This window comes from Hemicordylus capensis, chromosome 3, assembly GCF_027244095.1.
Source record: "Hemicordylus capensis ecotype Gifberg chromosome 3, rHemCap1.1.pri, whole genome shotgun sequence".
NCBI classification, from domain to species: Eukaryota; Metazoa; Chordata; class Lepidosauria; order Squamata; family Cordylidae; genus Hemicordylus; species Hemicordylus capensis.
This window is the reverse complement of record NC_069659.1, coordinates 299,170,044-299,195,337: the sequence shown is the minus strand read 5'-3', so window position 1 is coordinate 299,195,337 and position 25,294 is coordinate 299,170,044. Positions and strand designations below refer to the sequence as shown.

Genomic DNA, 25,294 nt, shown 5'->3' with positions numbered 1-25,294 from the left:
CCCAGCCAGTGGGTTTGACCGAGCTGGTTTTGGGACCTGTGGTTCGGTCTAAATTCAGTTCAAAATTCGAACTGAACTGCGACACTCAGTCCATGCACACACCTATTTCAGATTTGTAAGTTCTGCTTTGCCTGATGCCTTATACTGAGTCAGACCATTGGTCTATCTAGCTCAATATTATCTACACTAACTGGCTACAACTCTCCAGGGTTTCAGATGGGCATTACCTAGCCCTACCCGGAGATGCCAGGGATTGAACCTGGGACCTTCTGCATGCAAAGCAGGAAGGACCATAGCTTCCACTGTGCTGTGGCCCAAACTGAACTTCAGTACTGCAGATCAAACAGATGATGAGGCGGTTCCCACAATCAGTGAGAGCCGCCTGGGGAGGGTTTGTGGGGAGAGCAGGCTTAGCCCACTCTCCCTGCAGACGAGCAGACAGTCTGCTCTGGGCAGCCGCAGTGGCTGCCCACACAGCTGCCGGCTCCGTCACAGAGCCAGCGGGGGCTGGGGAGTTTGGGGGCCGTGTGGCCACTGGAAGCTCCAGCATGCCCTGCGCAAGCGCGCAGGGCATGCTGGAGAGACACCCTGAGCCAGGAGGCTGCTTTTCAGCCTCGCAGTCGGGGGTCTACTCATGAGTAGCCATGGCACGGAACCACGCCGCGGCAACTCACGAGCAGAAAAACCAGGTTTGTAGAGCACTCACTTCACAAACCCAGTTTAACTGCCGGGCTACTTAAGCGGGTGACCCACAGCCGACTTGCAGCCAAGCCCGGTGGTTCTCACGATGGGATGAAATCAGGCTAGCCTCCACTAGCTCGATTTCCTCCCATCGCGTGAATAGCGTCAATGTTTGTATTATTCATACATTCAATATTCTCTTCTTGCAGAAAACAAAGTAGCAGACACTGAAGAAGCCATATAGTAAGTATCCATTGTTTCTCTTGGGAGATAAATGGGATGAGAGCAACCTGATCAGTATGCTGAAAAAGCTGTAGAACTAGGGCTCTTGATATGAAGACATCTTGGTGCTCCCTGGATTTGTGGGATGGGGTGACATTGCTTATCTTGCTCCCTGCAATACGCGCCCCATAAATGAAAATATAGTGAGTGTTTTCTCATTGCATAATGCAAAAGAGTGGGGAACAAGTAGCCACATTTCCATTGTGAAGAAATCTAAAAATACTGCTAGCTTGCCTACCAGTAAAGGAAAACTGGCTATGTTCACTGAACACCACAGAAGATGAGTGGGATTCACAGGAAAGAATGCCTGGCTCTTTATTACAGGCAGATGTTGGGTGTCTATAATAAAGGAAGGGTTATACACGGCTAAAAGACCATCATCTCACAAAATTCCTGAGATCTCCTCCAGAATTCAAATGTCTCCTATGCAGATGACATGATCTCTGACATTATAAAGATGCCGAGGCATTTTTCCACTTAAAAAAAAAGCCAAGTAAGAGAAATAACATCTTAGTGCATTTTAAATATTACTCACAGAAAACAGTCTCATTCCTTAATCTAGGAGTATCCCCACTGATACTCCCGCTGATGGACAAGATTCTCCCTGTTTTAGTATCAAGAATCTCCTCACTTGAAACTTTGACACTACCCATCCCTTTTTATACTAGTTTATTAAACATTTCAACTGTAAATATGCCTAGGAGTAAGGGCCATTCGCTGACTTGTTCGTTGAAATGAAGTCTGGAGGTGAAATGGAGATACAAGTCTCATTCAGACATTATTTATTGTAGGTTGTACTCAAGTCCCATCCAGCGCATCCATCACTTACTTCCCCAGTGTGCTGCTCACACTTACAGCCTTCATCAGAAGAAGTGAAGGCTGTGTGTGAGCCACCTGTCAGGAAAAGATTGATGCCCCGGGCGGAACTTCCAGGGCTTTTTCAGAGGCTGTATTCTAATAAATATTGTCAGAACAAGGCAATGTATGGGGCAGAGGTGGCGGGGGGGTGGGTTTATACATGCAATCTGGAGTCTTGCCTTCACATGTTTTTCCTTCATAGGATCCAAAACCATCATCAGTTCTGCTAACTGGATTGAAAAAAGAGGAGACCTCTCTCACCAGAGTTCTGGACCTTCTCTCCTTTGTCTTGTTCAGGAAGTGTTTACCAAATACCCATATTCCCCTCTCTTTGGATCAAAAGTGCCTCTTCAGATGCCTTTTCTTCATAGCACCTGAATTTTTATACAGATGAGTGACATGTTGTTATTTTAGTGTCTCTCTCCAGTCTGTAGTCCTCTGTGGGCCACTTGAAGCAAGAGTAGGGCTCAGACTTTCACCAGTGAAAGAGATACTGGGTATATAATTTGAAGCTAATGGGCCACCTTAGAAGAAAACCTAGCCCTGGAACAAAAGACAACCCTCTCACTGTTGGAAATTTTGATGTTCAATACCAATTGTAGCAATGGCTTTTTAAAAAATGTTTTCCCTTTGTAACCAGGGTTGATAGCATGGCTTCTCTCTTTACAAGAACTATTGTTTTCATTCACTGATCGTTTGACAACCAACTATCCTGGTGCCTTTCTGTTGGTGTGAAATGATTAGCATTTCAAAAGTTAGTGTCTAGCTCAGACAGAAAAAAAATGAATGCGGCAGCTGGGAGGGTCTATATCCATCTTCGGAAAACGGATCAGACAGGTTCTTTGTTGTTCAGATTATGGAAATGCTGTTCTATGACACCAGCAAGAGGATATCATGCTTTAAGAAGTAAAACAATATGAACTGTTCTAAACTGCCGATACTACTTTGAAGGGCAAAGAATTTCCTTTGCCGCCACCCCCCACCCCCAAGACAATACCAATAGAGAAACAGCAAGTTTTAGAAATAGAGGAATAGCAGTGTTTGGGCATCAGATGCCCTTTCCCGATTGGAGCAGCTGTTCAACGTTTGCTATAATACCTGAGGATAGCCAGTCACTGAAGGAGTCCTAATACTTCCTAGGTTTTTGGTGAGTTTGTATGATTAGCTAAATATAACATTAATATACATTCTGTATATTTTAGAAGTTAAAACGACCAGAGACTCAGTTTTGAACTATTCCATAATCACCATTAATAGGCCATTTTTGCAGAAGATGCAGCCCATTAAGATGTATTAATTTTCATAAGCAGTTCTACTGCCTAGAACATTAAATCCTGGCAGACCTTGAGAGTTGTACATATGGTTTCTTCAGCAAAGGGGAGCATGCTGTAAGTGGAATAATGTTCCCAGAAGGAAAATCAGCAACCATTCCCAGAAACCCCACAGAATAAAGTATTGCAATTATTCTTACTCCTAAAGGCCATTAGCAAATACTTAAGCTCATTTCTATGTGCTAATTACAGTTGTTTCAAGTCAAAAGTAGAGGTGGGTACATCATTAGCTATGCGGGACACAGCATTTCTCACTACAGTCCTAAGAAGCCTAGGAGGGAGAATGCCACTCTTGGATTACAAGAGGAAATCGCACTGCTAAAGCAGAATATTGAGTTCAGGCTCTTATTATATATAACATTTAACAAGGCCCTTTAATTTGGCCTTTTTATGCAAAGAGGAAGAGTTTGGATTCCTCCTAAAGAGCTGGAAAAGAGATGGCTTAGCCTGGACAGATTTTTGGTAGGATGCAGGCCATAGACTACATTAGGCATAGTTTAAATCCAGGATATTTTATGCTACTTTTTTGGCATTTTAAATGCAGATTTATCTAAGGAGCCACTGATGGTCTACTTGACACATAGTCAACAAAAACAAACCCAGGCATCAGAAAAATCTGCATTTTTCATGTTCAGCTAGCAGGTGCTAACAAGTACTTAAATTCAACTATTCCACTTTAATTATGGGTCAAGTGCAGATTATCACCATTACCAAACACAGCTTCCAAGGTATGGGGGGAAAAAGTGTAGGCATGGTAGTAACACTGCCAACATAATCACAGGTTTTTCTAAGCCTAGTGAACTTTTAGAAAGCAGGCAAAGCTGACAGAGGCAGTGAGTGGTCTTCATAGCCAGTTTCTTATGTCACACAGTGACACTGGTTTCCCCACCACAACCAGTCTAAGGTAGAACAGAGCCTGTATCAAGCCAGTATTCTATAGCCAGATTGAGGCATATGTAATGCAGCAATAAACAAGAAAGATTTTATTCTGTCAAAGTTATTTTGTTTTTCATTTTAGATTAAAATACAATTTATTTAAGAGTCAGTCTGGTTTCTTGACAGATATGGGGCTGCAGGGGTTAGCTATGTAAATTAGTAGTAGAGAAATAAAAAGTAACAACTTCACAGCCTCCAGCGACCAACAAAATCTATTTATTATTGAAATTATATTTTCAGGAAATTGGTATTTAAGGAATTGGCCAATTGAAATTTTAAAAATGGGTGCATATGCTGTGGACAAGGAGAAAAGCAAGCCTAAGGCTGTGTGCTTTTGTTTTTTGTTTTCCCCTCAGTGTCCCAAGATTTTGAAAAGAAAATGTTTGTTGTAATTTTCAAAAGTAAACTAGAGCTCCCACTTCCAAGTTACCCTTTTTAGGCATCCAGGTGCAGAGGTTCAAGAGAACAACAGAAGTTCTGTGTTTCATTGCTTCTATACAGCCACTGTGTTGACTAGATACAATTATTAACTCCACAATTCAGTCTCTCGTTAGAACCAATACTGACCATCTCCTCCCAGTTACACAAATAGTACATTTTATTCTTAGAGAAAACTGATTCAAGACTCAAAACCAATTCCACTAGTACAAGACAGCGGAGATGTCTAATGTTCTTATTCTGTATCAGATTCTTCTCCATCACTCTCCAAATCTAATAGTTCAACTTTCAGTGCCTCATGTTTCCACCTCTGCTCTTCCTCACGTGCCAGCAGTTGCTTAAAGATCTCATACTCCTCAATCGAGGAGCAGGCTATGTTAGTCACAAAGTCACTTTCAGAAGCTCTGATTATCCTTTTCAGTTTGGGGTTGACTATCTGGGTCTGTCCTTTCTTGTCGGGAGTTTGATAGAGTCCCAAGCGCTCTAAGAAAATGACCCGGTTCTTTATCTCAGCCAACGATGCTTGAAAATAACCAGCTTTCACTATTGCTCTTTGTTTAACTCCCATCCTGAAATAGGCAAACTGAAAGAAAAGAGAGCTTTTAAATATGGAAACTGAGTATACTGGAAGGAATCAACTCATTACAGCTGTCAATCTTCAACATGAAGAGCACAATCTAGTGCAGAGTTAGGTATACGTAAACTTCAATAAATACCATGAAATTATAATTTTATTTGTGGGGAAATTTTGAATCCCATCCACAATCAGAAATGAGTGGCAATAGTAAGAATCATTAAAACACTTCAAAACTCAACAGAACAATCTGCTAAGTCTTCAGTATAAAGTGCTACCAAAGTAACAGTTCTTCCAAAAAGCATTACCTAAGTTTACTACTTAACACATCTTACACAGCAGCAATGATGTGATGCATTGTAGACAAGCAAATAACTGACCATCTTCACACTATTTTTGGGATTTCTGGACAACTGCCTTAGGCAAAAAGCATAATATCTTTTGCATTCACCATTTTCTAGTGTATTGGGTTATGGAGTTTTGTAGTTCAAGAAAATCATAGCTGATCAGATAGACTCATTAAGATACATAGCACTCTTTTCTAATCTGTCTCATCAATTAACTGTTCAACTTCAGTCAAGAACAAAGGTGGCAAAAATGATCTCATATCCAGGACTGAGTAAACCCACTAGTCTATTAGTCTGTGATGAGTGAAAAAATCCTGATAGATAATGTACCAACATAGTTTGAGGTCCGTTACCCTCCCACTGCCAACCCTGCTCCATTTTTGTCTCCTTGGAGTGGCAACACTCAAGGCGTCCTCAAGGAATAAAAGCAAAAGTGAAATAGCCCATGATTAGCAGCTACTCCAGCTAATGGAACACATGGAGGAAGCAAAGCAGCGGGAGAAGGAGCTGGCGCTTCGAGGCACAATTCTTGCATTGTTTTTGTGCTGGCTCTGGCAGGCAGCAGTAAGTTTGGTCTTTGGCAGAAGTGCTCCCCCCGCCACTTTTTTTTGTGGTGGTGGGGAGGGTGCTGACTAGTAAAAATTTTGTCCGGCTGGTGAACTGAGCAAACGTTTCTTCACCCCTGCTCATATCTGTATGGAAAGGGAAGAGAGAAGGTGTGTGACATCATAAAGATGCAAGATGACCTTGCATCCAGTCAACAGAAAGGTTTACAAGAGGCTCTTTTGCAGGTATCTTACAAAAGCAGGATGTGCAGATGTCCATCAATTTGTTACCAAGTATACCAGAACTGGGGGAATGAACTTTGAAGGAACCCTGACCCATAAGTTACAATCACCAAGATCTGACCAATCATGTCCAGGCAAGTTCTATAAGCAGAAATTGCACTGGGATAACAACAATTACACTGACGTAACACTTAGCCCAACCATTAAAATGGGCTTGGGATAAGGTGTTACCCCATATGGAAAAATACAGTCACATATGGGGTAATGTGTTACCCTGGCCAGTTTTTCATCCACAGAAACCAAACCATTTATGATAATTAATTGTTGTGGGGGGGGGGGATTGTATACTGGAAATCCAGTGACATTACTTTTATTTATTTATTTATTTATTCAATTTCTATACCGCCCTCCCCAAAATGGCTCAGGGAAATAATAAATAAATAAGAGAAATAATAAATAAATAAGATGGATCCCTGTCCCCAAAGGGCTCACATTCTAAAACGAAACATAAGATAGACACCAGCAACAGTCACTGGAAGTACTGTGCTAGGGGTGGATAGGGCCAGTTACTCTCCCCCTGCTAAATAAAGAGACTCGCCACATTAAAAGGTGCCTCTTTGCCAAGTTAGCAGGGGTCCTAAAAGGGCAACATAGCAAACCACTAACCTTTGGTGATTTACTGCACAAAATGTGCATTTGGAGTAAAAAAAAAATCACCCCCATACTACCAACTGCCTCCTACTTAAACCAACAGTAGGAATTCACCTAATTTGTGAGGAATGGTGAGACAAGAGGTGTTATTTGTCTGAGATGTTTCAGGCCCTTTACATGACCTTCCCTCTCCCTCCCTCTTTGCCTCAATTTGAGGCCAAGTCAAGCAGGTTTGTAGATAGTGTTTCCTTCCTAAAAGTGGATAGGCATCTGAAATCCTCAAAAACAATGGTGAATTAGCTGCAGCAATAGTGATAGTGAACAGCCACTAAGAGAAACTGGTTGTTTTTAAAGCCTGTGCGTGCCATTCTTAGGAACATAGGAAGCTGCCATATACTGAGTCTGACCATAGGTCCAACTTACTCAGTATTGTCTTCACAGACTGGCAATGGCTTCTGCAAGGTTATAGACAGGACTCTCTCAGCCCTATCTTGGAGAAGTCGGGGAGGGAACTTGAAACCTTCTGCTCTTTCCAGAGCGGCTCCATCCCGAGGGGAATATCTTCCAGTGCTCACACTTCTAGTCTCCCATTCATATGCAACCAGGATGAACCCTGATTAGCTAGGGGGAAAGTCATGCTTGCTACCACAAGACCAGCTCTCCTCATCGCATTCTTCAGAAAACTGAGATGAATAGGAGGCACTGGTGACCCATTTAACTTTTGAGAACATTTGACAAAAGGGGGAAATCATATATCTAAGAGTTATCAAAATATAAATAGCAGCAGCATAAGTTATACTACATATATAAAATCACAACCTTTATTTCAATAAATTCAAAATAAATCTATTAGGTGGTAGAGGAAACGTGAAGGGCTCATTTGTTAATTCTGAAAAAGTAGGAGTTATTTGGATACTCTCTATTAAAACATCTCGATCAGTGTAACACTTCAGAGTGGGGAGAAATGGAATATCAAGTTGATATTATCAGGCACTGAAGCCGTGAGCTGAGCTGAGCAATATACGTTCATCTCCTTTGGAAGCATGCCTCATATTTAGAAAGAGTTTATCATTATCCACATTTGCAAAAAGATGGCATGAAAATATAAGGCAACATACAGTACATGAGAGTCAACTTACTTGGAATTTGCACTCCAGATAATCTAGATCTTCTAACAGGATGTTTGGGCAAGTTTGTAGAATTTTTGAGACCTGCTGTACTGTGAAGAGGCATTTTTCCCTGAGGAGATGCTCGACAGCCTGAATTCTCTTGTGTGGCAAAATGAAGATGCTTGGATAATGAAATGCCACATGATCCAAGCTTCCTATTAAAATGAGAGAAAAGACTTAACGTAGGGCATAACTGTACCAGCTGTTTTTCCTGGGAAACACTCCAGAGCATACACAAAGTGGGGGGGCACAGTTTGCTCCTCTTGATGTTCTGATTACAGTTCCACTTCCAGGACAACATATCCCAAGGAACACTGTGAGAAAGGCAGAGCTTTCTTCAAGAGATAACAACTTTCCAACAACTTTTCCTTGTTGTGTCTAGGCATATATCCCAAGGAACATTGTCCCCTTCAAGTCTGCTATTTCAAGTGGCTGATTACAGCACCTTGTGAGTAATCCTTCCATTTCATGCAGTACATTTGCCCCTTATTTGTGTACAGATCTTTGTACACTCATACTTTCAGATACTGCAAACCATAAAGGGCAGTGCAAATCTTGCTAACTGAGCAAAGAGGCACCTTTTAAAGCAGTGATTCTCTTTATTTGGCTGGGGGAGAGCAATTGGCCCTATCCATCCCCAGCACAGCATCCATCTAGTGGCTGTTGCAGGTATCTAATATTCCTTTTTTAGATTGTGAGCCCTTTGGGGACAGGGAGCTCTCTCTCACTCTCTCTGTGTAAACCACTTTGGGAACTTTTGTTGAAAAGCAGTACATAAATATTCGCTGCATTCGTAAACCATCTACAGATGGTGCAAACCAGTGCAGCAACAAAGGGATTACTGAGGAGCAAATCACTAGAAGAAGCAATGACACAGATGTAGCTACCTAAAAGCAAAATTAAAGGGTCCTTTTCCTTATTAGTAGCATGGAGTAGACAAGAACATGAACTCAAAAGTCCCTCTTTCACACAAAATGTTTGGAGAACTAGAAAAATGGGTTTGAAAGGCAAGGGAAACCTAAAGTTTCTCTATCCCTTTTTGATAGGCAAACCTTTTTAAAATCAGTAATTTATTATTTTAACCATTAGCCAGACTTTCTTGTTTCATTTCTAGCAACAGAGAGCTCTCAGCCTTTGACAATCCTTCCAAAAAGCTACAGGCTCACATGATCAAAGCTGGGTCCAACCTCCCTTTGAAAGACCAGTTGTGGAAATGTCTCCATATACATAGTTTCTTTGAATGTAAGATACCTGTAGTCCTGTTTAAGCATTCTGCAAGGTCTGGATGCTGTACCTAGACAGAGCATCCACAGGAAAAGCTCTGCCCCCAAGCCGATGAATTCCATAGCCCCGCCTCCACAAGTACACTGCTTGTCTGAAGAGACACATGCTGTACTCCAGGAAAGAACCTCCCCATGATTAGGAACATTGAGGCATGAGTGTTCCTAAGCATGGAAAAGATCTCTCCCCAATTGCAGCACTTGTCTCCACAGACAGATGCTGGATGTGTAACAGCAGGGCTCTGGCACACATTAAACATGGACAGCAGGGCTTGCCAGGAGGATCCCAAGCAGAGGGCTTACCAGTAGCTGCTGGTAAGTGAGTATGGTGTCCACTCTGCAGAACACCTGAACAGGGCTTGCACTTCCTCTTATTCTATGCACAATTTAATGTGCATCCTTCCCTCAGCATCAGTGATGGACTCTCTCTTAATCCATAGAACTAAAGATAAGAGTCCAAGCAAATCAGGTCTCAAAAATCCAGTACTGGTCACTGTACACAGCAAATGTTCAGTGACCAGAAGAGGAGAGCTGGTCTTGTGGTAGCAAGCATGACTTGTCCCATTAGCTAAGCAGGGTCCACACTGGTTGCATTTGAATGGGAGACCACATGTGAACACTGTAAGATATTCCCTTTAGGGGATGGGCCCACTCTGGGAAGAGGAGAAGGATTCAAGTTCCCTCCCTGGCTTCTCCAAGATAGGGCTGAGAGAGATTCTTGCCTGAAACCTTGGAGAAGCCATTGTCAGTCTGTGTAGGCAATGCTGAGCTAGATGGACCAATGGTCTGACTCAGTATATGGCAGCTTCCTATGACCGCACAAAACGGAGATGGTAATACCTTCTTTAAAGCCCAGTCTCCTCAGCACATCTCCACGATCCTTCAGGTGCTTTGCTGACAGTTTCAGCACTTCAGGGTGCTTCTGTAAGATCTTCAGTGTTGAATCAATGCTTAAACCCAGGAGGAGGAGCTCTGAAATTACAGCCAACCTGGACTGAGGAGCTATACTGGGCTGCAACGTGAACAACTGCATCATCTGAGCAGGGCTGAACCCCATGTTGAAGAAGGAATCAGCCACCTTCTTCAAGTGGCCCATGTCAGAAGGTCTCTGCTGCTCTGCAGGAGAAGTGGCGAGAATCTCCAGGAGTTTTTGAGTGCTTTCATTGCTCTCTGCTTTAGAATTGTTAGGGGTCAAGTTCACTTCACTTTGCTCAGAAGAACTGGTACCAGTTGATCTGCACCCCAAGTGGAGAAGAGAGCAACGAAAGCTAACAGGTGAAGCACTCAGAGGTGAAAACTGGATACAGTGACAGGCAAGGGAAACAAAACTCTGCTTCTGTAAGATCTGTAGAAATAGATAAAATCAAGTGTGTCACTACATCATACAGAGAAGACCAGATATGGGATCTAGCAGTCCACAGCACCTTTGCGCATATATATATAAATATATATAAATATAAATATAAATTTTCATTCATTCATTCGATTTTTATACCGCCCTTCTGAAATGGCTCCGGGCTATTTACAATTAAAAACAGAAACCATTAAAACCAGTAACAATTAACACTGAAATATAAATATGAACACCAATTTTTAAAAGTGTTAAAATACAATTAAACTATCAGAACAATTAGAACCCTGAAAACCAGGTTAACATTAAAACAATTAAAACTAATTAAAAACCCTGAAAGGCCAGGCCAAACAGATGGGTTTTAAGGGCTCTCTTATATTATCTGCATAATAATAAAGGTAAACAAATCTTCCTGTGGGTTAAAGCTATTTTACCATGTACTTCAAGCACACAAAATGATTGTGTGAATCCAGTGGTTAGGTATTCAATCCCTAGAATTTACCAGAGTAGGACACTAGGCTGCACATCATGCAGACCCTGAGAACAAAAACCTTGCCTCACAACCCTGGTTGTTTAAACCCCCCTCCCAAAGGGGGGGGTCTGGTTTTCAGTACACTTAATCAGTTCAACTCAATTAGTTAATCAAGTCCAATTAGTTCAAAGACTGCATCATGCCTTAGTACATGGGTTCTCAACCTTGGGTCCCCAGATGTTGTTGGACTTCAACTCCCATAATCCCCACCCAAAGGCCATTGGGGCTGGGGATTATGGGAATTGAAGTCCAGTAACATCTGGAGACCCAAGGTTACCAAAGCTATGCCATAGAAGTATGAGAATGTGTTTTAAAAACCCAAAATAATTTGGAGGGATGGAGAAGAAAAATTCTATATCTAGGGTTTGCTTTATGCTTGACAAGCCAAAATAAGACACACATCTGATTGGATGTCTACTTCAAATAGTCAGGAATCAAGTAGCAATGATTAAGATACCCTGGGACTACATCAAAAGATGTTTCCCAACATATCAGATATATTAAAAATGGTTTTAAAAATCTACATACAACACAGAGAAACTCAATGTTGTGGTGCTCAGTGATGCCACTGCATCTCAGGAGAGGTTAGTACTCTAGTCTGTGTGAAAGAAGAAACACCGTATTGCTGTCTGGCATAAAAGGTACTAGGGATGGGCCCGAACCGGTCTGGACCTGGCCAGTTCAGTTCGGGTGGGGGGGTTCCTTTAAGGGCAGGGGAGGGTTTACTTACCCCTCCCGCCGCTTTCCCCCCTCCAGCGCACGTATTCTATGTAGTAATCCAGCTTGAGCGCAAAAGGCTGCATGGAGCCTTTTGCGCACGTTGTGCGTGCGCTTCACGTCTCTGCGACGTGCGTGCGTGTGGCCACGCGCGCGCACGTCGTGGAGACATGAAGCGCGCACGCAATGTGCGTGTGCACAAAAGGCTCCGTGCAGCCTTTTTCACTCAAGCGGGAGAAGGGGCAGCAGGGAGGTATCCTGCTGCCCCAATTACTACATAGAATTCGCGCGCTGGAGGGGGAAAAGCGGCAGGAAGGGTAAGTAAACCCTCCCCCGCCCTTAAAGGAACCCCACACACAGTGCCGGACCGCAGCTCTGCGGTTCCGTGCACACCCCTAAAAGGTACAGCACAAGCTTCAAAAGAGCATTCATCATCCCATGAAGTACCATATCAGCACACTGTCAATTTCATAATGCAGACTAGCTACACCTCATCCCAGTTTTGCACTACTGTGTTTACAATAATGGTGGCTGTAGAGGTTAAAAAGGTAGCATCCCAATCACTCTCCCAAATCCTTAAAATATATTTACAGAGTTGAATGCATACTCCATGCTAATGATTGTGAGTACAGAACCAGGATGTGGTAGTTATTTCAGATTAAGGCTTCAATCCCATGCACATTTATTATAACTATTTAATAGTAGTAACACTACTCCTACCACCACCACCACCTCCTATTCACTCCTGCTAACAAGGCAGACACACCTTTTTAAGAGTGGCAATTATCATATTCAGTAGAGGGAGAGTAGCTGTCCCTCATTGTTGTCCCTTGTTGCATTTTAGATGGTGAGCCTCTTTGGGATGGGGAGCCATCTTTTCATTCCTTCTGCTATGCAGACTGCTTTGAGAATGTTTTTGTTGAAGTAGTATATAAATACTCTAAACAATAAAAGTATTATTACTACTAGGAAGTAAGCCTCGCAAAACTTAACTGGACTTTTTTCTGAGTAAATGTGTTTAGGACTGCATACACAGCTAAATGTAAGTGTAACACAGTGGCTAAGAATAATAGTAGAACTGGAAGGGACATCAGAGGACTTTTACTCCTGCTCAGTGCAGAAACTGGGACACTGAGCTCCGAGTCAGGAAGCCCTTACAGAACAAAAGAAAGAAATATAAGAACAAGGATCCCCATCCCAAAGAGGGTCACATTTTCAGATATATACATATCTTTTCTTTTACACGAGTTGTAATTCTGAAACATGCGCGGGGCGAGCGGGAGAAGCAAAGATCTAGAGATCGTTTCTAGGTACCTCGTGGGGAGAGGGGGCTGCGGGAACAGAAGCAGGCGCCGCTGGCGTTGCCCTAGCAAAACAACGGGGAAACAACCACCCGTCCCCCGCCTACCACCGCAGCTTTGGAGCGAGCTCGACCATTCGCCGCCGGACTCCTGAACGCTCCTGTTCAGGCCTGCCCGCCTATGGGTTGCATGGCTAGCAGACCCGCTGGCGTCCGAGGAACTCGCCTGCCTACCTGCCCGCAGAAGCGTCCCAGCTCCAGGCCGCGCATCTCTGCCGCTGGGGTAGGCAGAGGCGGCTGAGGAGGAAGGTGTTCCCGCAAACACTCTCCCCTCCGGAAACCGAAGACGAAAGGAGTGTTCCGTTCTCTACACGCGAGCGCCTCCTAGAGCCAGCCTAAGGACAGTACCGGGCAAATCGAGGGGGAGTCTAGGCGACTATCAAAGCGGTTGGTTATTATTCAGGCTCACGGGGCCATTTCACATGTGACATTTTAAAGAACTGCCTTTAAAAAGTGTTGGTAGTAAAGTCAAGTCAAGTTTTATTTACGGTCCTAGACCAAACAAAAAAGTGTTGGTATTTTTCTGTATCGTCGTGTAATTTGTAATGCCCAATCCGTAATGAAATTTCCAAAGATGATTATACAGCTACACGCGTCAAGGACCTGGAATTTGTCCCTGGCCCTGACTTTTCCGTAAATGGACCGTTGGTGATAAACGGGGGTTCATCATGCTGCCACGTAATATGCGATGCAACTCTTCATCATCCTCACTGTACAGAGAAATAAGCACGAAGATCGGTATAGACTATTACAAGTCATAATTTTTTACTGTGAGTCAGCTCAAGCAGTACTGTCCTGAGTGGGTAGGAATCAGGATATAAATATTTTAAAATAAATTGAGTGAGTGAGTGAGTGAGTGATGGCAAGCCTAAGCAGAATTTGACCTCGAGTTCCCCAGTGCAACTCCCCAGCTAGCTTATGCACAAACTGAATATTGCAGTTCGGTTCGAATTCATATCAAGGGCTGGGGCTACTCATGAATATATTTGCATAATTGCATCTTTGTAGCATTAAAAAACCCACCATGTTTTGGATATTAACTGAACATATATTTTGAAGGAATCTTTGCTGCATAGGCTAAACAGATCCCCACTACTGATGACATAATCAAATACAGCACTGTGAACATCATCTTCCAATATAGTACATCCTCCTGGCAATTTTTGTATGCACAAAGATCTGAGGTAAATACAAGAAGCAACCCTTTCATTCTGACTGCCCTAGATCATGGTGGTACCTCAAAGAGAAATGAGAAGTGTAAACCATAAAACTAAACAGGGAGAACTGTTCTTCTTGACCTGAGTGAGACTGAATTCTCCGTGAGCTGCTTGTCCTCATGCAGTAGCAGGGATATGTACAACCCCACAGATGCTGTCTTCAAGGGATCATACCTTGTCTACAGGGCTGGCCAAAGCCTACTTGGTGCTGAGGTGGCAGTGAGCCGCTTCTGCCCCCTCCAGTTTTCTAGCCCAGCAGCACACAGAACCCACCACTCTCCCTGCTCACCAGCTCTTCCCTCTACTCCAATGGCTGACATGTCTGCAGTATAACATGAACAGTTTCTGAGCTGCCTGTCACTGTTCCCTCTAACAGGGATTCCCAGGTACCAGCATCTGAATCCTTTGGCTGAGGATTATGGGAGTTGTAGTCAATATCTGGGAATCCCTGTTAGAGGGAACACTGCTGCCTGTGCTGCTGCGATGTCCTAAGGAAGTGCTGGTGGTCTTGCACAACACAAATACTTAAAAGTGTGCACTTGCATTTTGGAAACACTACTTACATTATTTCCAAATAATAATAATAAATTATTATTTTTATCATTATTGTTATCATCATCATCATCATCATCTTATTTATTTATTTCTGCTGGATCTTTCATTATGAGATGAGTTTTGCCAGTTGTTTAACCATTGTTCAATATCACCTCCTTTCAAAATGTGATTGAACTGTTTTGATAGTTTATGATGGCTTGTTAGGTATTTAAGCCAAAAGCCATGCAGTTCGTCATTGCCTGGTACAGTCCAATTTTTAATTTTCTTTGCTGTTTCACTTATTAATTCTGGTGTTATTATTAGATCTTGCATTTGTTCGTTAAATTTTTCAACCTCTTTTACCCAGCCCGCTTTTTTATTATAATCTATTGGATTGTCCCATAATTCTTCCCAGAATTGCACTGTTTCTTCCTTATTTGGTGTTTCAAAAGTTGTAGAAAATGAAGATGCAAAAATATTATGGGAATTTTGACTACAAACAGACAAACATCTGCCACACAATACACCAGGTAGAACTGTAGTCAAGAAGAAAGAAAAACAGGTCAAAATAATTGACATAGCAATACCAGGTGATAGCAGAATAGAAGAAAAAGAAATAGAAAAAATCACCAAATACAAAGATCTACAAATTGAAATTGAAAGGCTGTGGCAGAAGAAGACCAAAAGAATCCCAGAAGTAATTGGTGCCCTAAGTGCAATTCCAAAAGACCTTGAAGAGCACTTCAACACCAGAGGGGCCACAGAAATCACCATCAGCCAACTACAAAAAACAACTTTACTGGGAACAGCCTATATTTTGCTATGATATCTATAATAATAACAACAATATTGATAATAAAATTCAGCCATCCCAGGTCCTTGGGAAGTACTTGATGAGGCTATTCTCATGGCCATACCAAATTGGGCTAAGGGAGCCTAGCCCGATTTGATTTTTTTTTTAACATTTATATCCCACTCTTCCTCCGAGGAGCTCAGAGCTATGTACATGGTTATTTTTATCCTCACAACAACCCTGTTGTCACAGCCAAGCCCAGTTGTTCTCAAGTGGGTCACCCGCTTGAATACCCCTCCCCTTAGCCGAGGTTAGCGCAGCGAGTGCTCCGCTAACCAGGCTTTTTTGATCGTGAGTTGCTGCAGCACAGCTTCGCACCACAGCAACTCACAAGGAGACTCCCGGCGGGGAGGATAAATGCAGCCTCCTTTCTTGGGGGGGTCTCTCCAGTATGCCCTGTGCACTCGTGAAGGGCATGCTGGAGCTTCTGGGCCCCCAAACACCCCAGGCCCCGCCAGCTCAGTAATGGAGTTGGCAGTCGTGTGGGTGACCGGTTCAGCCGGCCGCAGCCAACTGACAGGTCGTCTGCGAGGATTGCGGGCTAAGCCCACTCTCTTCGCAAACCCCATCTCGGCAAATCCCACTGATTGTGGGAACCGCCTCGATGTCTGGATAAAACAAACCAGGCAATAACACCTGTCTGTGTAAACAAGTATTTTCTACTTATTATTATTAATTATTATTATTATTCTACTTACAATAATTTCCTATTGTTTCCATGCTACATCTAAGTTTTTTCATGCTTGTGCTTTTGGGCAAGACCACTGGCACTTCCTTAGGAGCCCTCAGCAATACAGACAGCTCCGGACTGCTAGCGTTATGCTATGGAACATGTGGATCTGTAGTATGTATGCATACATACATACATGCATACACACACACACACACACCAGCATTTATTCTGTTCGCTTGAGGTGAAAAAGTAATACAGCACAATTAAGATGAAAACCACAGCATTAAAAAATATACTTTATATTCTAAATGTTCTTTAATGTTTTACAGCGCAGCCTACAGTAAAAACTCAAGGTTCATCTGGGCAATAAGTTTAAAGGTGTCTGACAAATCACAATATGTCAAAATTATTTTGCTCCAAAGAAGCAGCATCCTCCAGTAGGCTCTCTCGGGGTTAGGGTTTTATTTTCGCCTAGCCATAATTATTTCCTGGAACAAGTCTCTTTAATGTTTAAATTGTTTGTCCAATAAAAAAGTCCACCAAGAATAAACATCAAGTTAGACATGAGTGTGCATCTTCACAGACAAAATATGTTAATTACTGTCTTGGAGGTGCCTACCAAACGTCCCACGTGTCTACACACATGTAAAGAGTTTCCAAATACCTCTTTATTGCACAGACTGATTGATAGCTAGAACTTTGTCATACAGCCAGCATAGAATTGGAAATGTGCTCCACAGAATCAACCTCTAAACCTGGGGCTCAGTAAAAAGAAAACAAAAACAGCAAGGCTTATTTTATGAAGAATAATTTGAAGATAATATTATTTAATCTCCTACATTCTGGATGTGTTGCAACCAAAATATAAGTGTACCAGCTCTTTTCAGAGTGCACACCTGTCAAGTTAGCCAATATAGCCAGTAATGGAAAATGATTGTGTTGTGCTTAAGTTCAGTTCATTTGAATAATCAATGTAGTGTTTCAACAAAGATTTCAAAAGAGAACATATTGTAACAATGGTTTGTTCTTATAGTAATGTATATAGAACAGCAAATATTCTAAGTGCAATAGCTGAATAAAACACTAGAAAAGCTGTCTTATTTCTTGGTCTTCAGAGAATACTCGCTCTCATACTCTACCAACTGCAAGATGTCACCTTCGATATGGTGACTCTGAAGCAGGATCTTCCAAGAAGCTAAGGCACCAAGTGCCAGAGGCCCAGGTTAACACCTCCTTGATCTGAATGGCAGCAGTACCAAACTGCAGGATGCTCGCCCTAACAGGAGGCATTTTGTATTTTATAGCCTTCAGAAATCCTTCCCAGGAAACGCCTTATCAGTTTGACCAACAATTAATTCACATTATCAGATGTCCCAGTGTACATGCCCAAATCATGCTCTCCAGCATCACTTCCGGTTTTCCAGTGAGAAGATAAAAAGATACAGAAGATCTCAGATTCTGGCTTCCCCCCTACATATACACTTGAGGTGGGGGGGAAAGTGGCAGCATCAGGACACCAAAAAGCAGAGAGGTGAAGCCTCACAATGATGCTGGTTTTATAATACACTTTTCTACTTCTAGCACATATTTTTTAAAACTTTGCCTCCATGCTTTTTGGCTTCTCAAAAATCTCAAAATTGCCTGGAGTATAAAATGCCTATATCTAAGAGTCTAGTGGGATACCTAAAAATGAAAATCAGTCTCATCAGTTCAGTACTCTAAAGCCACTTTGCCAACAGAGACTTCTGCTGGGAAAAGCAATTACAACCAAAGTAACCATGAAGAATGGGTGAGGTTGACAAGCTTTCATGGTGGGGAATCATGGCCACTCATCCACTGAGAGCACCTGCTGATCTACTTCCAGGGCTGACAGACACCCATGTGTGGGAGTCTCAATAGCATATTGCCTACACACACAAAAATCCAGCAAGTGTCAGAGGTTTTTTATATAAATATTCCTGCTAGGAATTAAGGAGGGATCAGAGTCTAGGTTCTTTGTTGACGAGGCCAATGAAGCAGATAAGGATCTGGACCCTCTCTTGGAGGGCCATGGGGCTCACCAGCTCCTGCCTTTCCATGGCTCACTGCACAAGTGTAGGTTTGAATCACATGGTTAATTGTCATGTGTGTTTGAATCACACTGTTAATTGGTTAATTTTATGTAGTATATCTGCAGTGCAGTTTGAGCTTGTGTGCAGTGAATTTTTCATGCATAAGCACTATGAAAATGAGATGCCCATATTTTGATGTCTAGAAGTGTAATGGATGCTCATCGTGGGCTAGGTGAGGATTATCCAGACACAACTAGCTTTCACTAGTTGTGACAATGGACAGAGGTTGATGGCTCTTGGTCTGTAGATGTGACAGTTCCTGCCAGCTGGGGAGCCAACAGTTCTTGGCTACTCGCATCATCAAAGCTCTGCTCGCTCTCCAGGCTTGTGACAGTCCAGATGCCACCATGACTACAGCCAGTGGAATGAGCCCTGAAATGGCTGGTTTCTGATGAGAAAAGTAAAAAAGGAAGATTAGCACACAGCAAAAAGCCACAAGTACAGTTCAGCAACAATCACATACTTCAACAGGGGCAACCCCAGATGACATTTTGCACTGTTCTGAAGCCAAGCACATTTCATTCAAACAGACAGACCATAAGCTCTTGAACCAATTGTGCAGAGTTGGAAATGTTTTCTTTTTCTTTTTTCTTTTTAGTCTACCTTGTAGACCATGCTCATTTGGAAACTGAAGGAAAGTTTTGAAAGCAGTTTGTAAAACTCTGTGCCTTACCAGGCTTGACAGTGGCATACACTTCCTCCCAGGTGTAGTTAGCCAGATTCACAGGTTGTGTCACCCAAGGATCCTCCACTACCTCTTCAAGAGTTGTGCGATCTTCTGGAAAAGGCTGCAAGAGCCCAGACAGGAGATTCATAAGTTCTGAAGGGAGCAAGAAGTAAGGTCAATAACTTTTATATGTCCGCAGCTCTCAATTTAATCAGTTACCCTGATGAACAAAGATGATGCACATTCAATAACTTGAGCAAATCAAAATTGAGCACCTACTCAGTGCATTTAAAATAGTGTCCTACAGCGCCCCCCACCCCTAAGCATTTCTCCTTCTTTGATTATTTTATTCTCTCAGGACAGCCCCTTCTTGGCTGTGAAAGTGACTGAAGAAAATACAGTCAAGCTTTAGCACCACCTACCAAAACACATCTTAGATGGTACCAAACTGACTTAACTAGAAAACCCAGGTGATTGTCTCGATTATCTACTTCAAAAGCAAATCCTTCAGGGCTATTCTGAATTTGGCTCATTTTTGTTTTAAGGCAGTAGCACTTGCTTTTTGGCTCAGAGTCACATTACAGTAACTCAAGAACTGGTGAGTGCAACCCTGAGGCTGCCTGTAGAGTACCAATGTTTTGATAGTATCCATGAAGGTGGAAATCACATTACATCCATTTAATTAAGATCTGATGGGTGCTTTTCTTAGGAATTTGGAGCAGAGTGTGGAGTTGGGGTGGGTATGTAAGTGTCCAGTCCCGACCCTTTTCTGAGAGCTGCAACAGCCACTAGACAGGACTGTAGGCATAAAAAAAACTAAGGAAAGGAACATAGGAAGCTGCCATATACTGAGTCAGACCATTGGTCTATCTAGCTCAGTACTGTCTTCACCGTCTGGCAGCAGCTTTTCCAAGGCTGCAGGCAGGAATCTCTCTCAGCCCTATCTTGGAGAAGCCAGGGAGGGAATTTGAAACTTTCTGCTCTTCCCAGAGTGGCTTCATCCCCTGAGGGGAATATCTTCCAGTGCTCACACTTCTAGTCTCCCATTCATATGCAACCAAGATGGACCCTGCTTAGCTAAGGGGACAAGTCATGCTTGCTACCACAAGACCAGCTCTCCTGGTCTTGTAGGATAACAGACATGGAAGGTTAAAAGTTTGCTCAGAGAGAGTCTTACCTAGCAAGACCAGTAAACCAATATTTCTTTGGCAATCAATTCCAACAGGAAAGTTCAGGGTTCTGGTAACAGAAGCCTTTATTGATTCCAAGGCACAGCCTAATGCTCAGAACACTACTGTTCTAGCCTCTTTTTTTTTTCATTTGTGCTAGCACCAAAACTACACTGGGAAAGAGCAGATATAAGAGCCAATTCTTCCCAGTATACATACATACTTATTCTCCTCGCATTTTTCAAATCATTATTTTATCAGGCAACAACAAGAGAAACTGATATTTATGTCCCATTAATCACTACAGGTCAAAGCAGACAACAAAAGGAAACTCACCTTTGACAATACTCCAAGATGAGGCCCAAGTCACAAACTACCTGCCACGTTATAACCCCAAGCTTGTCTTAGATGAGGGGAAAGGGACCTGGAAGATATTTACTAACATCTCTAGAGGATCCAGAAGTGGAAGGGGAATATGTCTGCATTTACTCATCAATCAATCATGTGCTCCAATCCACACACCCATGTTCATCAACTCATACAAGGCCAATCATAAGGCAAAAGGAGGAAAACTATGCATATGTTTCTTTGGATATGCCAGATGAGATGCAAGCCCTGCCAAGGGCTGTGGAAACTCAATGTAGCTGTCTTGTCCAAAGGCCTAGAAAACTTTACCTTAGGCCCGTGCCCTCCCCCTTCAACTTCTAATTCTATTAAGTCATTAGTCAAATGCTCACCATCTGAGACATTGTAAGGAGGTCTGAGTACAGCATCCATAGTTTCTTCCAGCTCACAAAAAGGATTTTCTCCAAAAACTATGGTATAAAGGGTGATGCCAAGTGACCACATCTCCAGTTCTGGTCCTAGGTACCTATAGAGGAATACACAGTTCAAGTGTCAAGCCCACAGTTGTGCACAAAAATCAAGCAAAAAAGGGGGACACAAAATAATCACACTTAAGTTTGAAAATAGGTGCCAGGGACAAAAATAAAACAGAAGACACTGGGGTTTTCCTTTCCCCATCCCTATTCTAAAGCTTCATACACAACAGAGGATGAGAAATCTAGTAGAAGTGATTCATATGCATCTATGTGGGTCTGTAGACAATCATGGATACCTGTGGAAACAATCTCAGAAAATGAGGTTGAAATCCCCTCTGACTGATCACTACATTCCCCAGTTCAACTCTTGGGGCCACTCTCTACCAAACCAAGGTATTCCTGCCAAGGTATACAAATTTTACTTTGAACTCATACATACGGATTGCCTGAGAGCACTTCTGGTGAGCAGTACTCAATTGTCCCACAAAAGGTGTAGAACAGCTTGCCGGGTTCCAGGTAAGCAGCTGAGCCAAAGTCAATCAGCTTGATGCTGAAATCTTCAGCAATGATGATGTTTTCATCCTTAATATCTCTGTGAAGGATATTCTTACATCGCAGATAGCCCACTGCAGATACCAGCTGATGCACAGACAAGACCAGAGATCAGAATGTGCAACACTGCAGACAATATACATATTTACTAATTATAGCTTGACAAAACAATCATTTATAAATGTCTGGAAATATTATTTCTATTTTTAAGAGGTGTGTACTTAGTTGAAGAGGATATACAAAATCACATACTAGTATTCCACTTCCTACTTTTGCATCATTGGGCACACTGGATGTTCTCCTCAGAAGGCCCTCATGATAGTGCCTCCATCATGTGAGGCAGGCTGGGTGGCAACAAGAAACAGAGCCTTCTTGACTGCTGTGCCCAGGCTGTGGAATGTCCTTCCCAAAGCGTCTGCATGGGCAAGACGTAATTTAATGCACGGGCAAGACGTAATTTTTAGGAAAGCCTTGGGCTCACGAGATGTGGCCCTTAGTTTTGCTGTTTTGATTTTGTTGTTGTTAATTTTGTTTTATCGTGTTTGGTTGGCTGGTTTAAATGCCTTTATTGCAAACTGCCTTTAGCATTTTTCCCATTGAAAGGCAGGGCATAAATGTTTTACTAAAAACAAATAGTAAAAAAAAAAAAAAGGTAATGCCTTTCTAAGTCCCATTGAAATAAGTGGGACTTCGACATATCAAATTAATTCTGGATTATGCTCGATGTTATTCTCCTGTGGTCAGGAAGCCACTTCTTTTGGTTCCTGACAACCTTTCATATCCTAGAACCATTTTATTAGGCATGAAATTCTTCTCCTGAGAGTTTTATGGTGCAAAATGAAGATGGCAACTAGTGTTGAAGCATCACATCCAAGACATGGGTAAAAATAATAGTTCATTACACCCTTAGGTTTTGCTGTTCCCATATGCATATAAGGACTTCCATGAAGACAAAAAGCGAATGTTAAAGTACCTTCTCTATTTATCTAGGACTACCAAGTTCTGCAATAGCTGCTGTCATTTACCAGTTCAATGCATTTAAATGTATATTCCACTTTAGTCATGATTCTCAAAGCAGGTTTTCCTCTGAATATGCAAAAGCCACCCTCTAGCCACCCTCATTCTACAGTCCCAATGTGTAAACGTTTTTTAAAAATCTGGCTTACACAATGCTTGTGCTGCTAATGATGCACTGGTTCTGGAGGAAAGGGCGATGTTCTTCCATCTCACCTTCCCTCTGAATCTCACTATGACTCTCGAAAATATGTCTCCGAGGGCTGCATGATTTTGGTTAGTCATCAGGCTTCAGAGGGAAGAGGAGATTAACAAAAATCTCCTCTCCCCTAGAACACCTGCGCATCACTGCACCAGCACACTGTTAGTTTGGATGTCAGTCTCTGCAGATATAAAATCCCAAAATGCAAGTCTCTCTATGTTCAGCTCTGTCTATAGGCAAAAAAACACTCAGAGGGATCAATCACCACCACTGTCTTATGTCTGGCTTGGAAGTACCCACATCTAAGGTAAACGGGGAAAAAGACAGAGAAATGTTCCTTCTGTTCTGGTCTGCCTGCAGAGAGAAGCACACACAAGAATGGATTCGCTGCCTGGGACATGAGACTACCGAGTCCTAGGCATTGTGGAGAGTAGAGGCAAAGGGTAGCAGGGTCAACCATTTCCTCATGCTACATTTGCAAGACCATTGTAAGAAAAATATTTATGTTCTGCTCCCAAAGGCTTCCCAGTTCCTAATCAAATAAATCTCTTCCTCTCACCCACTCTCATTCTCCCCTGCCAATACAATACTTAGCTCCAAGTCTGCTCTGCCTCCACCATTATAGTTTGCTAAGGTAGAAATGTCATGAATATAGGCTCACTTCTCAGTGCTGCCCACTTTTCAGGCATGATTCATTTCTACAATGCTAGAATTAAGTACAGTACATCACACTGCAGAAGCACTCCTGATTTATAAACAAATTATTCATCTTGTAAGTTCATAGTCAATCAAGCTATTGCAGCAGGTAGATACGGGGGAGAGTGTTCTGTAAAAAGAGACTGAAAAGGAGCATATCTAATGCATAGATATATCCATTTCGATATCCACAATACAGTTAATATTTATTTACATAAATACTACAATATTTAAAGAAGATAGTCCATAAATTCCCTAGAGGAGCCAGACCAGTTTCAACTATAAGCTGGTCTTCTTCAGTAAATTAGGTTAAAGAATACCAATCTCCCAAGAATGAATCCAATGGCCCATTGAACAGGAATCACTTCTCATTTAGTGGCGACAATCCAAGCAACAAAGTGCAAGGAGAGATAGCCACCACTAGTCTATCTCCTAGTAAGCTGCAGAACCATTGCTTTCAGGATTATTAATTTTTTTTGGCAGGTTTCACTTGAGCCAAACCTCACCTGTCTGAATATGTAACTTGCCAAAGGCTCGTCCACACTGGGCTGGTTATCAATGAATGTGAAGAGATCCAAGCCTGACCCATGCTTTTCCATCACAAGCTGGAAGAAGTGATGGTTCTCAAACACATCCAGCACCTGGTGACAAAAAACTTCACAGACTTTATCTCCCACTCACCAAAAGGAAAGCATGACCCTGCTAAACTATAGCTCATAGAGAATTAAGTTTAGGCTCATCTCAATCTTACTTTTTAGGGAAATCAATGCAGATATTACATCCCTTAATTGTGTCTAAGAAAAAGATAATACAAGTCAGGAACAATCAACAGAAGTCAAGAAAACAAGGGCACGCTACGTATGGAATTTTACCTGGGAAAGTAAACTAGCCTCCTTTTACAAAACCACACAAAAAAAAGCACTTGGACTTTACTGCAGACAGCTGCACACACCACACAAAAACGTACAGTCATCACCATATATGGCAAATGGCTACCTCTTTGGATTATACTTTCTTCCTCTATTATCAAACAAAACAAATTTGCTCCAATACATCCAAATATAAGAGGAGCTCACTTTATGAATTTAGCATATTGTTATGTATTTGCATGCTGGATTAACTGTACCTTAATAATATTAGGATGCTCCAGCTTTAACAGAATTGCAATCTCCTGAGTTATGTTCCCCAGCTCGGGATCATCTACCCAGCAGCAGTCCAATACTTTCTCTTTCCAAATGAACTTCACTATAACCTGTGAAGAATACAAAGCAAGGGAATAGAAATCCAAAGTAGGAAACAACTGGGAGCGGAGGGGATCTAAGCTACTAAAATATATATAATAAAGAAGATTGCATCAGCCTTATCTGAAGAACTGGGTTTTTGAAGATATGCATATTTAAACTGTATATTTGTCAGTTCAAATATATAATGTTGTACATTTGTTGTTTAGGGAACTGTGAGGCTGAGACAAAAAAAATAGTGGCCAACTA

General features: G+C 42.2%; 3 protein-coding genes across 9 annotated transcripts in view; 1 reads left to right on the top strand and 2 right to left on the bottom strand.

Annotated features, from left to right (window-relative positions):
- Window positions 1-4,191, top strand: part of SNED1 (sushi, nidogen and EGF like domains 1) — a 127,151-nt gene extending 122,960 nt beyond the window's left edge. For all 4 annotated transcript variants that reach the window (XM_053304344.1, XM_053304345.1, XM_053304343.1 and 1 more), the window contains 2 exons: window positions 891-924; window positions 2,024-4,191. In XM_053304344.1, coding sequence (XP_053160319.1) covers window positions 891-912 — 22 coding nt within the window. In that variant the 3' untranslated portion in view covers window positions 913-924; window positions 2,024-4,191. The remainder of the gene's footprint in view (window positions 1-890; window positions 925-2,023) is intronic.
- Window positions 4,192-4,282: 91 nt separating this feature from the next.
- MTERF4 (mitochondrial transcription termination factor 4) lies at window positions 4,283-13,636 on the bottom strand. 2 transcript variants are annotated; one of them, XM_053304362.1, is made up of 5 exons: window positions 13,470-13,532; window positions 12,702-12,875; window positions 10,176-10,680; window positions 8,026-8,210; window positions 4,283-5,109 (listed from the first exon to the last, which is right to left on the bottom strand). In XM_053304362.1, exons 2-5 carry the CDS (start codon window positions 12,723-12,725, stop codon window positions 4,762-4,764), a joined length of 1,062 nt encoding a protein of 353 aa, XP_053160337.1. In that variant the 5' UTR covers window positions 12,726-12,875; window positions 13,470-13,532; the 3' UTR covers window positions 4,283-4,761. The 2 variants fall into 2 exon arrangements, with proteins under 2 accessions (XP_053160337.1, XP_053160336.1); XM_053304361.1 differs by lacking the exon at window positions 12,702-12,875 and having other exon boundaries at window positions 13,470-13,636.
- Window positions 13,637-16,863: 3,227 nt separating this feature from the next.
- PASK (PAS domain containing serine/threonine kinase) overlaps window positions 16,864-25,294 on the bottom strand; it is a 35,353-nt gene continuing 26,922 nt past the window's right edge. For 2 of the 3 annotated variants that reach the window (XM_053304348.1, XM_053304349.1), the window contains exons 13-18: window positions 24,931-25,056; window positions 24,311-24,445; window positions 21,780-21,979; window positions 21,257-21,390; window positions 19,357-19,503; window positions 16,864-19,071 (exon numbers count right to left, since the gene is read on the bottom strand). In XM_053304348.1, coding sequence (XP_053160323.1) covers window positions 18,887-19,071; window positions 19,357-19,503; window positions 21,257-21,390; window positions 21,780-21,979; window positions 24,311-24,445; window positions 24,931-25,056 — 927 coding nt within the window. In that variant the 3' untranslated portion in view covers window positions 16,864-18,886. The remainder of the gene's footprint in view (window positions 19,072-19,356; window positions 19,504-21,256; window positions 21,391-21,779; window positions 21,980-24,310; window positions 24,446-24,930; window positions 25,057-25,294) is intronic. The other variant, XR_008318286.1, reaches the window with a different exon arrangement.